Source organism: Gorilla gorilla, chromosome 2 (genome assembly GCF_029281585.2).
Source record: "Gorilla gorilla gorilla isolate KB3781 chromosome 2, NHGRI_mGorGor1-v2.1_pri, whole genome shotgun sequence".
Lineage (NCBI taxonomy): Eukaryota > Metazoa > Chordata > Mammalia > Primates > Hominidae > Gorilla > Gorilla gorilla.
In genome coordinates, this window is record NC_086017.1 from 179894938 (window position 1) to 179908809 (window position 13872).

Here is a 13872-nt window from a genome sequence, read left to right on the forward strand (position 1 = left end):
TTTCTAAACCCAAAGGGGTTCTTATTTTTAACAATAAATTGATTAGCATAATCCTTCTTTTGTTTATTCAATCATTGGAAACCTATTTTGAACATCTGTTATGAGCTGGGGAGTGCAAGATGATGATGGCGCAGTGGGCTGGGCACAATGACAGGGATGTGCCCTGGGTGCTTGGGAGCATCTGAGGCTGCTCTGTGCCCTGGACTGGCTGCTGGGGATTAGGCCGGATGATTTCTGGAACTGTAGTGGATGTCTAGGCAGTTTATATGGTGACATATGCTTTCAAGGAGTGTCACAATCCCAAATACTCTTTTCTTGTTTTTTTTTTTTTCCTCCAGCTTTTTTTCTTCTAAATGATTCATGAGTTAAGACTTAGAGGAAATGAATCAATGTAGACACTCTCAGTAAGAAGGGGTGTGTTCAAACAACATAAATAAAGACCCATAGACCTTCTGTGGTAAAAATGGCATTCAGAGTATCTAAAGTCCATATTTTAACATGGATTCTAAACATTTTTATAATTCTTATTTTGTCACTTAGAAAATGAGAGACTATAATGCCTGTGTGCTCAGGACAATTGGCATTCATCTGCTGAGGCTCAGGCCCACCAATATGCCTGAAATTAGTAGCATGTACCAGCCAAATTGATTTTCACAGTAATAATTTGTTTATGTAATAAGTGATTCTCGTATAAATCAAAGCTCATTAGTGCATCAACATGACCCTAGTTACATATGATCAACTAAATCATTGGGTTTATGTTTACACCTTTGCTCCAAGGTTATTTTTTAACAGTATTTTCATGTGCTTATAGACCGTAAAAAGGACGAATAATAACATACTATTAGCTCAAGAACAGAAATGTCAGCTAGCAAACAACCTATTTGATTTCTGATTATTGATTTAATATATATGTATATATATTACATCTATTATATCCTGAAAATACTGAGAATTCCCAAAACATGTTTCCTTTAAGGTAAGTGTTTAATAACCAGTGGTGTATTCATCATTACCTTTCTGTATCACTCAACATTATTTATATGTTTATTAGTATATAATGTGGTATATAGGCATTTACAATGCTTAATAACCCTCAGACTTTTACTTTTATGTGTATAGAGTGTTGATGGATTTCTAATAAAGTTTGTCATCCTCTCAACAGAGAGAACGTGTCCGTTATTGACATATATTCAGGTTTCTCTGTTATGCTAATAATCCTCTTTTGCTCATTTTGGAAAGGGATTGAATTGGAAATTGTCAATAGCTGTGAAAAGAACAATAGTGTTTGTTCCCATCACCGTGAACATGAAATTGGTGCTCCCCGTTGTTCCTGTAACCATGGACACCAGCTTGATTCTGATGAGAAAACATGCATAGGTAATGTTTGGTAAATGCCATTTCATTCAAAAGTTGCTCTGGATTCGTTTAGCCCTTTAATCTGTAGTACTTACGGCTGTACTGTGAGCCACATCCCTCAAACTGTAAAGACAAATAAATTGAAGAGTGTCTCTGGCTAATGAATAAATGTAAAAGAAGGGTTACCTGTCAGAAGACAACATTACATTTAGATATTTACCTTGAAGTTAAAGGAGATTTAAAACACTTTAATGAAATATATGCCCTTAATAGATTTATTTCAGGAAAATATTCCATGATCTATCCAACTATGTAATGTAATGTGTAATTCCAACAACAAATGCTATCACATACCTCAGTTCTCTACCTCAAGCAGAAACGAAATTATTTGCACTGTTTTTCAACTTGATAATGTTTGGGATATATGTTCAACTTTGATATGACAAGTAGCTATATTCTAAAAGACAACTTAAAAAAATTCATTCTTTGGAATTCCCAGCTCAAATCCATTTTTAATTGCTAACTTTCTCAACATATTATTGGAGTTTATATCATTTGAGACAATGAAGAAACTAAAATTCCACCCTAGTTTTGCTTCATAATGAAACATTCCTGAGAAAAAGGAGTATCTACTATAAATAGGAATAGCAAGTATCAAACTACATTACTATGTGCCCTGGTTCTAAGAACACTTCCAAGTCCCTAAGGCAGTGATTTGTCATCATTCAAGAATTATGACACCTTATTTGCTTGTTTTCTTTTGTTATGCTTAATATTTCCTCCGTTAAAAATTACAATACAAAATCTTTTGACCATTTCATACTACTCAATATGGTTAGATAGAGACAATTTGAAGTATAAAAAAACTCAATGGTTTAAATATTTAGGACATTTTACTTTGGCAGTGTGATGCCACAGAATGAAACTCAAGAAATTTTGCAGTATTCTGGTTTTATAAATTCAAAACAATGCCATTGTATTTATTTATGCAACATTGCTTTCCATATTGTTCTCAGAATCTACAGTGGGTAACATATTGAAGCCAATTGCTTTCCTCACCTCTTATTATTTAATGAAAAATATGCTTACTTTTATTTCCTACCTTGATAAGATTTGTATCCATAGAAAAAATTAAGGGCTTTCTTCCTTGATTGCTTCTTTTTTCCCTCCCTCTTTTCCTTCCTTCTATCTCTCTGTTTGTTCCTCTTTTGAGTATTGATAAGAGAACTGGAATTTTGCCAAACTGTTTCTTTGCGACTTAAATTTGGTGTTTTCTTTATTTTTTGAAAAATACCGTTCAGTAAAGTTCTTATTTATAGCTAGAAAAAAATAGCATCTGCCAGGGTCAAAATGTAGAAAAGTGCATTTTTATGAAATTTCAGCCGTCAGTATGACAATGTTATATTGTTTTTGGTTCAAGTTAATTTCATTTTTCCAACAAGAAAAAGAAAATGCAAGCCAAGCACTGAGTCTCATGCCTGTAATCCTGGCACTTTGGGGGGCTGAAGTGGGAGGATTGCTTGAGTCCAGGAGTTTGAGACCAGCCTGAGCAACTTCGAGAGACTCCATCTCTATAAAATATTTAAAAATTAACCAGGCATGGTGGTGCACTCCCAGCTACTTGGGAGACTGAAGTGAGAGGATCGCTCCAGCTCAGGATATTGAGGCTGCAGTGAGCTATGATTGTACCACTGCACTCCAGCCTGGATGACAGGGCAAGACCCTGTCTCAAAAATAAGTAAATAAATAATTCAATTTCATTTCATCTAAAACACTATTTTTTAGGCTTTTTAAAAGTTTTTCAGATTTTTAAAAAGTCTTCTCAGATACCACCAAAGGCTTCAAGCATATCGGTCTCAAGATGCCCTGTTCTCAAATAGCAAGGAGCAACATTGCATTACACAATTGGAAAACAAGTCCCTCAGTCTATCATTTAGTGATCCATTTTGGATTCTTTTTCTATTAACATTCCTCTGGGGCTATTTCTAGTTTGTCCCATGTATACCATCCTCATTTGGAACTCATCTGAAACCCCGTTCTTCCTACATCACAAGCCTTTCTTAAAATGTCTTGCCACTTCAACTGTTAAATCAACTGTTTTCTAAATTTCTTTTCAAATTTTATTTTGTTAGATCTTTGCTTGCTACTGTAAATAGGAATAGCAAGTATTAAACTATGTTACTATGTGTCCTGATTCTGAAAATACTTCCAAGTTCCTAAAGCAGTGATTTGTCATCATTCAGGAATTATGATACCTTATTTGCTGGTTTTTATTTGTTATGCTTAGTATTTCCTCAATATTCTTTAATATTTCCTTTTCTTTTGTTATGCTTAATTTTCCCTTTTAATTGTCCTCATCTCTGATGATCATATTTTTCCTAAATTGGCCAATATGCCAAATATTTTACCGTTGTACCCAAATTAATCCATACATAAAAATTTAGCCTTAATCAAAAGTAGAGGACCAATTGCAGCCAGGCAAAACACTGAAACATTTCAGCTCTGATTTCAGAAAAGCATCAAAAGTGAAAAACTTGATCTTCTGTATCTCTTCCCCATACATAGTCACTGAATAAGGTTAAATAATAAATATTTTCTAATAACTGGCCAATTGTTAAATTTAGTGACTTCATTGATAGTCAGACATTTGCATTTTATATACCTGTCTTTCAAATTGTGTTAACACATCTCTAGGTTTTAGCCCTAATAAGTTTTTGCCTTTGGATAGGTTTAATTAACTATGTGCTAACTGGCTGACTTATTTTTACATTTTTTGTACATTAGCATATATATTTTTTCAAAGTTGATACTAATATATAATAAAAAGAAAATCCTTTGATTTCCTTCATTCATGACTGTTTTTTATGAAGCAGCTGTGACATTAATCTGTTCTCAGACAAATAAGTAAAATATGTATATGTACATTCCAAGTGAATAATTGCCTTTACACTAGTGAATAATTGGTCTTTAGAAATGAGTAGTTTTTTTTTTTTTTGAGACAGGGTCTCGCCCTGTCACCCAGGCTGGAGTGCAGGTGGTACAATCACGGCTCACTGCAACCTCGAACTTCTCAGCTCAAGCAATCCTCCCACCTCAGTCTCCCAAAGTGCTGGGATTATAGGCATGAGCTATCATGCCCAGCCTTGAAAATGAATTTTTTTAAAAGTTTTTTATTCTCTACATCATACTATTTAATCAGTAGGATTAATAAAAGGAAGGTTTAATACTAGAAAGGAGAAAATATCATTTAGAATTTTGTGAGTAGTTCTGCTTTTGACATTTTGTGGGAAAAAGAATGTTTTATGTCTAAATGACCTTCATTTAGATATTTTATGGTGACCCTTCACCTTGATTGATTGTATTTTCTTTCCTTTCTTTCTTTTGTCTTCATTTTCTTGAGTTGATACCCTTTCCAGGGTTAATTGAGACATTGACCCTTTTTATCTGTGGCTGCTTATGTAGTTATGGCATAGTAGGATTTTGTAAACTCAGCACTGACAGGCCATCCACCTTAACAGCTCAACAACAGAGGGGCTTGAATTGAACCAAGGCCTAGAGCCAAAAAAACCCTGACCAAATAATTCCCAGGTGTTCAGCCTAAGGAAAGCAGGGCAAAGTGTCCGTTGCTACTTCCTTGGCCAATTATGTTAGAAATGATCGCCTCAAAACTCAGGTGAAATAGGTTATCCTTTGGCTGAAAACTTATAATTTGACATCTTCTGGTGCGTTTCTATTTTCCCCAGGGCAGTTATATCTTAATAAGAAGCACTCGAGATTGTAGAATTCTGAAATAACAGTGCTAAAGAAGGCTTAAAGATCCTTACTTAGAAAATTGCTCACCTAACAGGACATTTCAGGGTAATGATGTCACAGATGGAATAAAAAACCCCAGACCTCACTCATCCCAGTCACAGTATAATCTAAATATTCAAACAAATGCTCTGAAATGGTCTATAATTTAAAACATAATACTTAAAATAAGTCTTCTGCCCTCTCTCAGAACTGTAGTTGCCACTTGTCTTCCCAGTCAGGCAGTTGGGAACACTTGCTTGTGAACACTCTTTGATCTGAAGTTCTGGAAGAACAAACATGTTATGGAGTCTAAGACTGTCTCCTCTTTGCAGCTGTCAAATGTTCACCAAATGGAATTTTTTGGCTCTTTTTTCTTAGGCTGTTTTTTTGTTCTTCAACTTCTCTGTTTATTCAGTCCAATTACTGTTTAAACTAGAAAAATAGCAGAGATCACTTTTCCTATGCCTATAAATGCATTTGGAGATTATTTACATTCTTTTAAAATAAATAACAGGCATAGAAGAAGCATGAAGAAACATAAACCAAAAGTGGGTCTCCTTATTTTTGTGTTAAGGTTTCTTCGCTGTTTGTATTACATGGCCTGAGAAATAGAAAATGATTAGTAAAACAGTTTTAATTTAGAAGTGTAGCTTATCAGTGCTTCTATAGGGTCGTTAAATTCCTATCTCTGCAATAACAGCAGTGTTCTTTCCCCCTTCAGATCTTGACGAATGTGAGAATGGAGAAGCCTGCTGTGCCCAGCTCTGCATCAACTATTTAGGAGGCTACAAATGCAGATGTCAGGAAGGCTTTCAGATCACTTCCAATGGTTGTGAATGTGATGGTAAATTCCTGAGATTTAACAAGTAATAATTGATGTGACAGGGCAATAAAGGAAGAGAAATGTCTGAGGCAGAGGGCTAGGGTGGGCAAGGGAAGGCTTTCACACTAAAGAGACTTGACTTTCTATGTGGTTCTACCATTTACTATCGTATAATAAACTTGGGCGACTTTAACTACAATGAACCTTAGCTGCTCATCAATAAAGTGATGACAATAACAGGATTAGTGGGGAAATTAAGGAAAGTAATAAATGTAAAGTGCCTAGTGCAATGGCTGACATAGAAAAATAACTAAAAGTAGCTATTATTGTTATCATCATATTTATTGGTCCATAATCCCTTTCACACAATTTAATATATATTAAAGGCAAATGAGAGATTCTGAAAGGCACACTGCCAAAGGAACCACCCATGGCAAACTTGACTGGAATGAGAAAGCTGGTTACTGGAAGACATTTTGAATGAGTTTTTTTTTTTTTTTTTAGTTAGAGAGCAAAAGGACCATCAGTTCACAAGCCACAATCTAAATCTGTACCAGAATCCCATACATATCTGATATTAATATAGCTAATGCAAGTTTTAAAATGAGTCATTTACAATTTCTTAACTTACATGTTAAAATTAGTTCACTTACCTTTCAGGTGATTTTTTGCTTGTATATATATTTTTTTGATATAAGAGTTTGAATTTAGTGAGTAGAGCTTGTTGACTTTGTTTATACTGTTAGGAATAGCTCATATAACCATTGCTGTAATTTAAAAGTTTACCTTAAATATTTAATCTTTAAATTTTCATTTAGTATTATTATTACCATTATTTTGAACCAAATTTTTCTTAAAATCAAAGATTAGAAGATTGATATCTATTCTAATAACAATCAAATTATATAAGACTGTAATGCCTCAGAGAAATTAGTTTTTCTTTGCTTAAAGAAACACATTTCAGAATTCTGTCAAAGATGATAGATAGCCAAGCTCCCCGAACCTTGCAATGAAGATAACAGCAATGAACACACAACTGTGATATCTATATATACTAAACACGGTAGCATATATTGCCATTTACCACATTACATCCAATTAACAGAGCCAAAAACATTTGTAAAATTTCATGTACCATCTGCTCTTAAGCAGAATGAGCCAAGAGATGATTGTATGGCATGAACATACATACTTGCATACATGCATGCAAATGGAAAAGGCATCAACAATCTGAGGTAAAGCTTAGAAGCTCATACATGAACTTATAGTATTGTGAACATATTGACCAAAGTCTGGACTCAGACTTGGTCATAAACTAGTAAGTTGCATGCAATCAAGGCCTAAAATTCTTTCTTCTCTAAAATTGTCCACAAAGCTTGTACTGACTTATACCTAGAATAAGTTTTCTATCATATATATTGAATAATTCGAGAGTGAATGAACATTCTACAAAAGGGTACACAGCCTGAGACCATTGAATTTATTAATTATTTAATTATTTATTTATTTATTTTTGAGAAGGAGTCTCGCTCTGTCACCCTGGCTGGAGTGCAGTGGCGGGATCTCAGCTCACTGCAAGCTTCGCCTCCCGGGTTCACGCCATTCTCCTGCCTCAGCCTCCCAAGTAGCTGGGACTACAGGCACCTGCTACCACGCCCGGCTAATTTTTTGTATTTTTTAGTAGAGACGGGGTTTCACCGTGTTAGCCAGGATGGTCTCGATCTCCTGACCTCATGATCTGCCCGCCTCGGCCTCCCAAAGTGCTGGGATTACAGGCGTGAGCCACCGCACCCGGCCTGAATTTATTTTAAGTTTTTCATCTAAACCTCACAAAGAAGGTCTCAGAAATACCTTGTCTGTGTAGATGAAGTAGAGTAAACTTGAAAATGAGTGAAATAAAAATAATTGGCCAAGTGTACTTGAGAAAGAATTTGGGGGCTATGCTTGCTTTCTATGTGGCAGTACATTGTTATTGTTTAATAAAGGTCACAAGAGGAACACAAATATGTCTATTATTTCATAAGATCTATCTTATCTCTCAATGCCTAAAAGCAGATATTGTTTAAATTTTCTTAGATGTGGATGAGTGTCTGGATGTCAGTATAGTCTGTGACCAACTACATTAATTCTGTGGGAACATACGAATGTAGTTGTGAAGAAGGCTACAGAATTGGAAATGACAGAAAAACTTACCCCTGTAAGTCACTGAAGAATTTTATTGTATTAATATATTTTCTAAACTACTTCCAGCCTCATCTTGTTCTTCAGGAGCAATGGAGGCCACATATTTCTTAACTCAACCTGCCTTCCCCTTTCTGTCTTCACAGACTAAGACCTTTCCTTATTTTCTTTTGTTCTCTCTGCTACAGTTTTAACTTTGTGCTGGCAGCTTCTCACCTTCATTTACAATAGACTTTTGAAATGGCCATCTCAAAGCATTTTACCTTTCTGTTACCCCCTGCCTTGGCTGTCTAGTTCAAACTCTCTCATTTCTCTATCAACCTTTGCACAGTACTTCCTTCTTTTAACCAAGTTGAAACCTCGCATTTTCTTCTATGGCCTTAGCTTTAGATGATGATGAGCTAGAGGAAGAAGAAGAGGAATGAGAAGTTGTGAGGTTTCCAGGTCTTCTATTCAAGAGCCCACCTCAACAGCTTCATTATGTTGCTACCTTTCTGCCTCCCACCTACAAAGATGAAGAAGATGAGGAGGAAGAGGAAAAAGATATTCGTAGAGAACTGACTGCTTTGCACAATTTTGGTGTGTAAAAGAATTTACCTTATTATACTTACTTCTATTTTTAGATAATTTACTACATTTTTTTAGACAATTTTACTATCAATATTTAATGCCATCATATGTTTTAACATGAAGTTTGCAAGAAAAGTAGGGCCAAAGTCACTTCTTCAGAGCTTCCTATGAAATCCATCATCTTTTGTCTTTTTTATTTCCTTTTGTACAATAAAGGAGTGTGTGTAGGTACTTGTAGAAGTGGGAGTGCAGTGTGGAGGGGTGTTCTTGAAGTTAATACAGGAAAATGGAGCAGAAAAATATCTTTAAATTAGCATAATGGGGAGAAAGATTGAAATCTTATAATTCTATTAAAATTTCACTAGAAATCACTTTAGATAGTTAAAATTTACCTTAAATAGCCCTAAAATGTAGTTCCTTTGTAGGTTTTAAAATGCAGAGAACTAATTGGTTCATATGCTTAAATGGACCAAAAAATCTTCAAAATGTGAGCAGTTTTTCTTATATATCTAAACAACAGAACTCAAGCGTCGACTTCTGATCAAAGTAAGTCTCTATCAAAAGTAACTGTTTGCAGCCAGTCCACTGCTTCTTTTTTTCCTTTGTAAAACAGAGCTGTTCTTTTTATTCTCCCTCTATTTATTGTATTTTAACAATATCAAAGCTTGATGATTGCTTTAGAATGTATTCAGAAAAATAGAAATATGTTTATGCAGTGGTCAAATCATAATATCATCAATAAGTGTCTCTATATAAAAATAGAAGTACTTTAATGTTTCTTAATTAAACTCCTGATGTTTTGGCTAATCAAAGTCAGAGGAGAAATAGTTGGGGGCGGCAACAACAATAGTCAGAACTTGAGTGGCCAAGATCTGCAAAGAAGAGAAGACCAGACAAGGAGGATGGTCTCAGATGCTTTTCTCCTCAAGCCATTTGCCAATTAATGGGTTGTGCCAGGAATCTGAAAGATAGCTGCTAGGAGCTTGAAGAGTGAAGCACATTTATCAGCAGTTTCATGATGTTGGGGAGGCAGAACATGGAGCTCAGGCCTGCCAAAGGAGAGAGGCCTTGGTAAATATGCCAAGTTTTCAATTAGGGCATCTTAAAGTCCCTACCCTAGAAACAGGGACAAAAGTTAAAGTGGAATGAGCCTTAAACAACTGAATACACATCTCTCCACCTTTATTCTATATGATAATTTCCCTCAAAAACAGAATGGATAAATAAATACATTGTGGTACATTAATACAATGGAATACTGTATAACCATAAAAAATAAACTCACATACACAATGTGTATGATCTCACATACATTATATTGAATGAAAGAAGCTTGACACCAAAGAGTACGTACTTTTCAATTCTACCTATAAAAAGTTCAAAAAAGGGAAAATAATCTGTGGTGATAGAGATCACCACGGTGCTTAATTTATGAAATTAATGATTGAAAATTATCAAGTCACTTTTGAGATTTTGGATTGCTAGTAATATTATGTGTCTTGATCTGGGTGGCATTTACATGAGTTATTTACAATGTGAAAAGAAGTTTGAAGTATACAGTTTAGATTTGTGTACTTCTCTGTGTATTAAATTTTAATAAAAAGATTTACTCAGAAAACAAAACTACACATAAAAAATTCTGAAAGAAAAAGCATCAAAATTTCAGGAACATTGATTTTTTTTTTTTGTTCTCAAATCAATGATAATTTCTTTTTTAAAAAAGAAATTCCTAAAGATTCTAAGTATTCTTAGGGACAATATTCCAATGTAATAATTGGAAAAAGTAAAATAAGCTTTATTTTAAAAGCTATATCTTGCTGTTGTCCTTTTTAAAGATTCTTTAGGAACTATGCTCTAAGATCTTTTTTTTTTTTTTTTTAGGAAATTAAGGGTTTTATTTTGATTTTTAGTTACGTAGTCAATTATGGACGAACTAAGATGGTATCACATTACAGTCTGTTTAGATCACATCTTTGGACACAATTGCAGCTTGAGCTGCAAGGACTGCATGAATGGAGGAAAGTGCCAGGAAGGAAAGAGTGAATGCTCCTGCCCAGCAGGTTGCCGTGTCATTCTTTGTAATGAAAGTAAGTGACACCCTGAGAATTGGGTAAGTGCTCCAAACTACTCCTTTACATATGTTCTCCCCAAAATGTTTTAATAAAGTAAGCAATTGATAAGTATGAGAAGACAATTTATTTGTTGGGCATAAATAATGCTTATGAAGTGCTTTAAGTTTTAAACTGAATATGTGATTTAAAAAGGAGATTTTGTGTTCCCTAGGAAACTCAACATGCTGTCTCTTGTTTATCCATGGAATGTAAAAGTTAATAAAGGATCCTAATATTCTAGGCCTATAAAAATCCCTCCATTTAAATAAATCATTAGGCCCTGACAAGCTATTCCCAATGAAGAAAAAAGGAAAGGATTTGTGCTACAAAGTGCAATTTAAATGGACTTGCTTGACTGTTTGCTACTTGGTTTTGTGTATTTTTTTGTTCTTTTTCTTTTTAAAAACATGTAAACACAGCCAATGACACTGGTTTAATTTTTTTATTCAAGTCTCTCATGAGTAAGGTCAAAGATTTAAAAATGATACTGCCCAAAATTCCTTTCCTCTATATTTTAAATGAAGGTATGCTTTCAGGAGTTCAAACTTCCAAGTGATAAAATGTATTGACTATCTTTGTTTCTTCTCTTTTTAAATTCATCTTATGAGTTCTATTTATATAAGTGTTTTGTCTTAGTTTTTGTGATTGGCTTGGAAGATGATATGAACAGATTTTCTTTTGAACTCTCTACATATGGGAAGAACACAGCTGTTGTTACTCTTATATGATATAGATGCAAAACTTCAGTCATAACATAGTGAAATGGTTTAACCAAGATTACTAGTTAGGGTTTTGAGGATCTTCCTCATGCATCCCTCTGATCATGTTTCTCTGCTGCTGAAAAGCTTTGTGCCTTTCCCTTCACATAAAGTGTATACATCTTACCCAGTCACTAGTGGCCATCAGACTCTCATAAATCCTTTTGGCTTTTTGTCCTAGTCATAACGCTTCGCCTAACCTATTATTTCCCGCATATTAAGCCACTCACTACTTAATGTGCTGCATTTTTCATCTTTGTGCCTTTTGCTAAACTGTCATCCTTGAAGGCCTATTTCTGCCTATTGCATGAAGCTTTATTTGATGGCCTCAGTCTAACACAGCTATTTATGTTTTTGGTGGATTTAAAAAATTTCTGTCTCTCTACATTGGATTAGAGTTCACTATGTTCATTTTCTATCTTCTTTACTAGACTGAGAGCTCACTGGCCAGGTCCTATTCATGCTTATTCATTGTGAATTTCTCCACACTGGAGGCATCCAGTGCATGAATGAACACATGAATAAAACTTGGTGTTGAAACTCCCAGCTATATTGACCTGCAACTTGACACACTCAAATACATAAAATTGGGATCAAATAAATATTATTGCATGACCACTAGTAAGTCAATATTTACCTTATATTGTAAGTTTTATTGATAAATATGCATCTCCCAATACTTATCCCTAACATAGTAAAAAAACTAAAAAATCTATCTCAAACAAATAAGAATAAAATAAATAAAAATTTAAAAATAAAAAATAAAAATATAAAAAATATTTTACACACTAATAAATTTAAAAACTAAAAAATAAAATAATGAAAAAATCTATCTCTAACAACACATAAGAATAAAATATCTCTGACATAAAATTAATACCAAAATATTGAAAATGAGCTTGCTGATAAAATAGAAATGAGATGGCATCTTCTTTGGCTTTAGAAAACCTTGGGGATCTCTCAAATGTTTATATGTTGCAATAAAGGTGAGTCTACCCCTGAAAGCAGAACTTCTATCTTCTTTGTACTTTCTCTATATCCTTCTCTTATTTCTTTTACAACAATGAAAACAGAACAATCTATTTAGGAGAAACGAAAAACAATTGTTCATATTTTTTTAACAAAAAGAAGGAGTGGGAATATTTTCTTTAAAATCCCTATTGGCCAGGGGTGCTGTCTCATGCCTGTAATCTCAACACTCTGAGAGGCTGAGGCAGGAAGATCGCTTGAGGCCAGAAGTTTGAGACCAGCCTGGGCAACATAGCAAGACCTAGTCTCTACAAAAAAAAAAAAATTAATAATAATAATAATAATAATAATAATAATAATAAATCCCTTTAAACTACAATAAGCAGAAGAGACCAATTATTCATTGGCTATATTTTTAAGATTGCCAGCTTTTCAAATGCAGCAAAATAAATGAAAAAAGAACTTTCAACAGGGATCTAGAAGTCAGTTTTCCCATTGAGTAGATCTTCTAGCCCAATACATTTATTAGTCTATAATGAAAATATCTACTTTGATTTGTTAGAGGTTTCTTCAAATAAATATATTGAAACAATTTTAAAATGACCACATATTATTTAATTTTAAAAGCACACTTTTAGAACCCCATTTCTTATGAAAGGTTTCATATCGAGATCATTTGTTATTGTGAGACTGTATCTGGTGGAAAGGAAAGATAGAAGTATTTTTCGTATGACAAATGAGTAGACTAAAACATGGGAGGAGAGATTTATGACTTTTTTTTTTACATCATCCAGCTATGGTTTGGGATGTGTTTGTTTTACATTTTTCTTCCCCAGAATCTCTGCACTGTTTGATCTAATGAAGTATTTGGCAAATCTATAGACTATATGATAATCACAGTTTACTTTGTGAGGGAGTGTCAAATTATAGTGTTGGTTTGTCTATATTGATGACTCGCCATAATCCAGACACTGTGCAAGCCATTCAAACTTCCTTAGCTTAATTTTACAGGTTAAGTGTTTAAATATTGCCCCTTCTGTAGTTGCTGTTAAAATGCAAACATTAACAAAATGTAAATTAATAATATAGGCCACAACAAATGTTTGTTGCCAGTCTCTCATTTTTTGTTTATCCTTTCCTTTTTTCCCTTTCATAGTAGCCTATGGCTTGAAAGCAAAGAAAAGGGTGAATAAGAAGCCAAGTTCCATATTAGCATCCGGAATGGGAGCAGGGGATGAATGGAGCAGATTTTATAAATGTAATTTTATAACATTTAGCCTATTATGATAAAATGTCAATTACAATTATT

At 34.0% G+C, this 13872-nt stretch overlaps 2 protein-coding genes across 3 annotated transcripts in view; both read left to right on the forward strand.

Moving 5' to 3' along the window:
• Positions 1-1326, forward strand: part of LOC134758113 (fibulin-5-like) — a 459088-nt gene extending 457762 nt beyond the window's left edge. The window contains exon 5 of the mRNA XM_063704345.1: positions 1243-1326. The gene's annotated coding sequence lies outside the window, so the exon portion shown is untranslated. The remainder of the gene's footprint in view (positions 1-1242) is intronic.
• A 7219-nt stretch (positions 1327-8545) lies between these two features.
• The window catches only part of LOC101146022 (putative EGF-like and EMI domain-containing protein 1), an 80943-nt gene continuing 75616 nt past the window's right edge, over positions 8546-13872 (forward strand). The window contains exons 1-2 of one of the 2 annotated variants that reach the window (XM_055383961.2): positions 8546-8734; positions 10681-10812. In XM_055383961.2, the coding sequence (XP_055239936.2) occupies positions 10734-10812 (79 nt within the window). In that variant the 5' untranslated portion in view covers positions 8546-8734; positions 10681-10733. Of the gene's footprint in view, positions 8735-10649; positions 10813-13872 lie in introns of those variants that run through there. The other variant, XM_063704344.1, reaches the window with a different exon arrangement.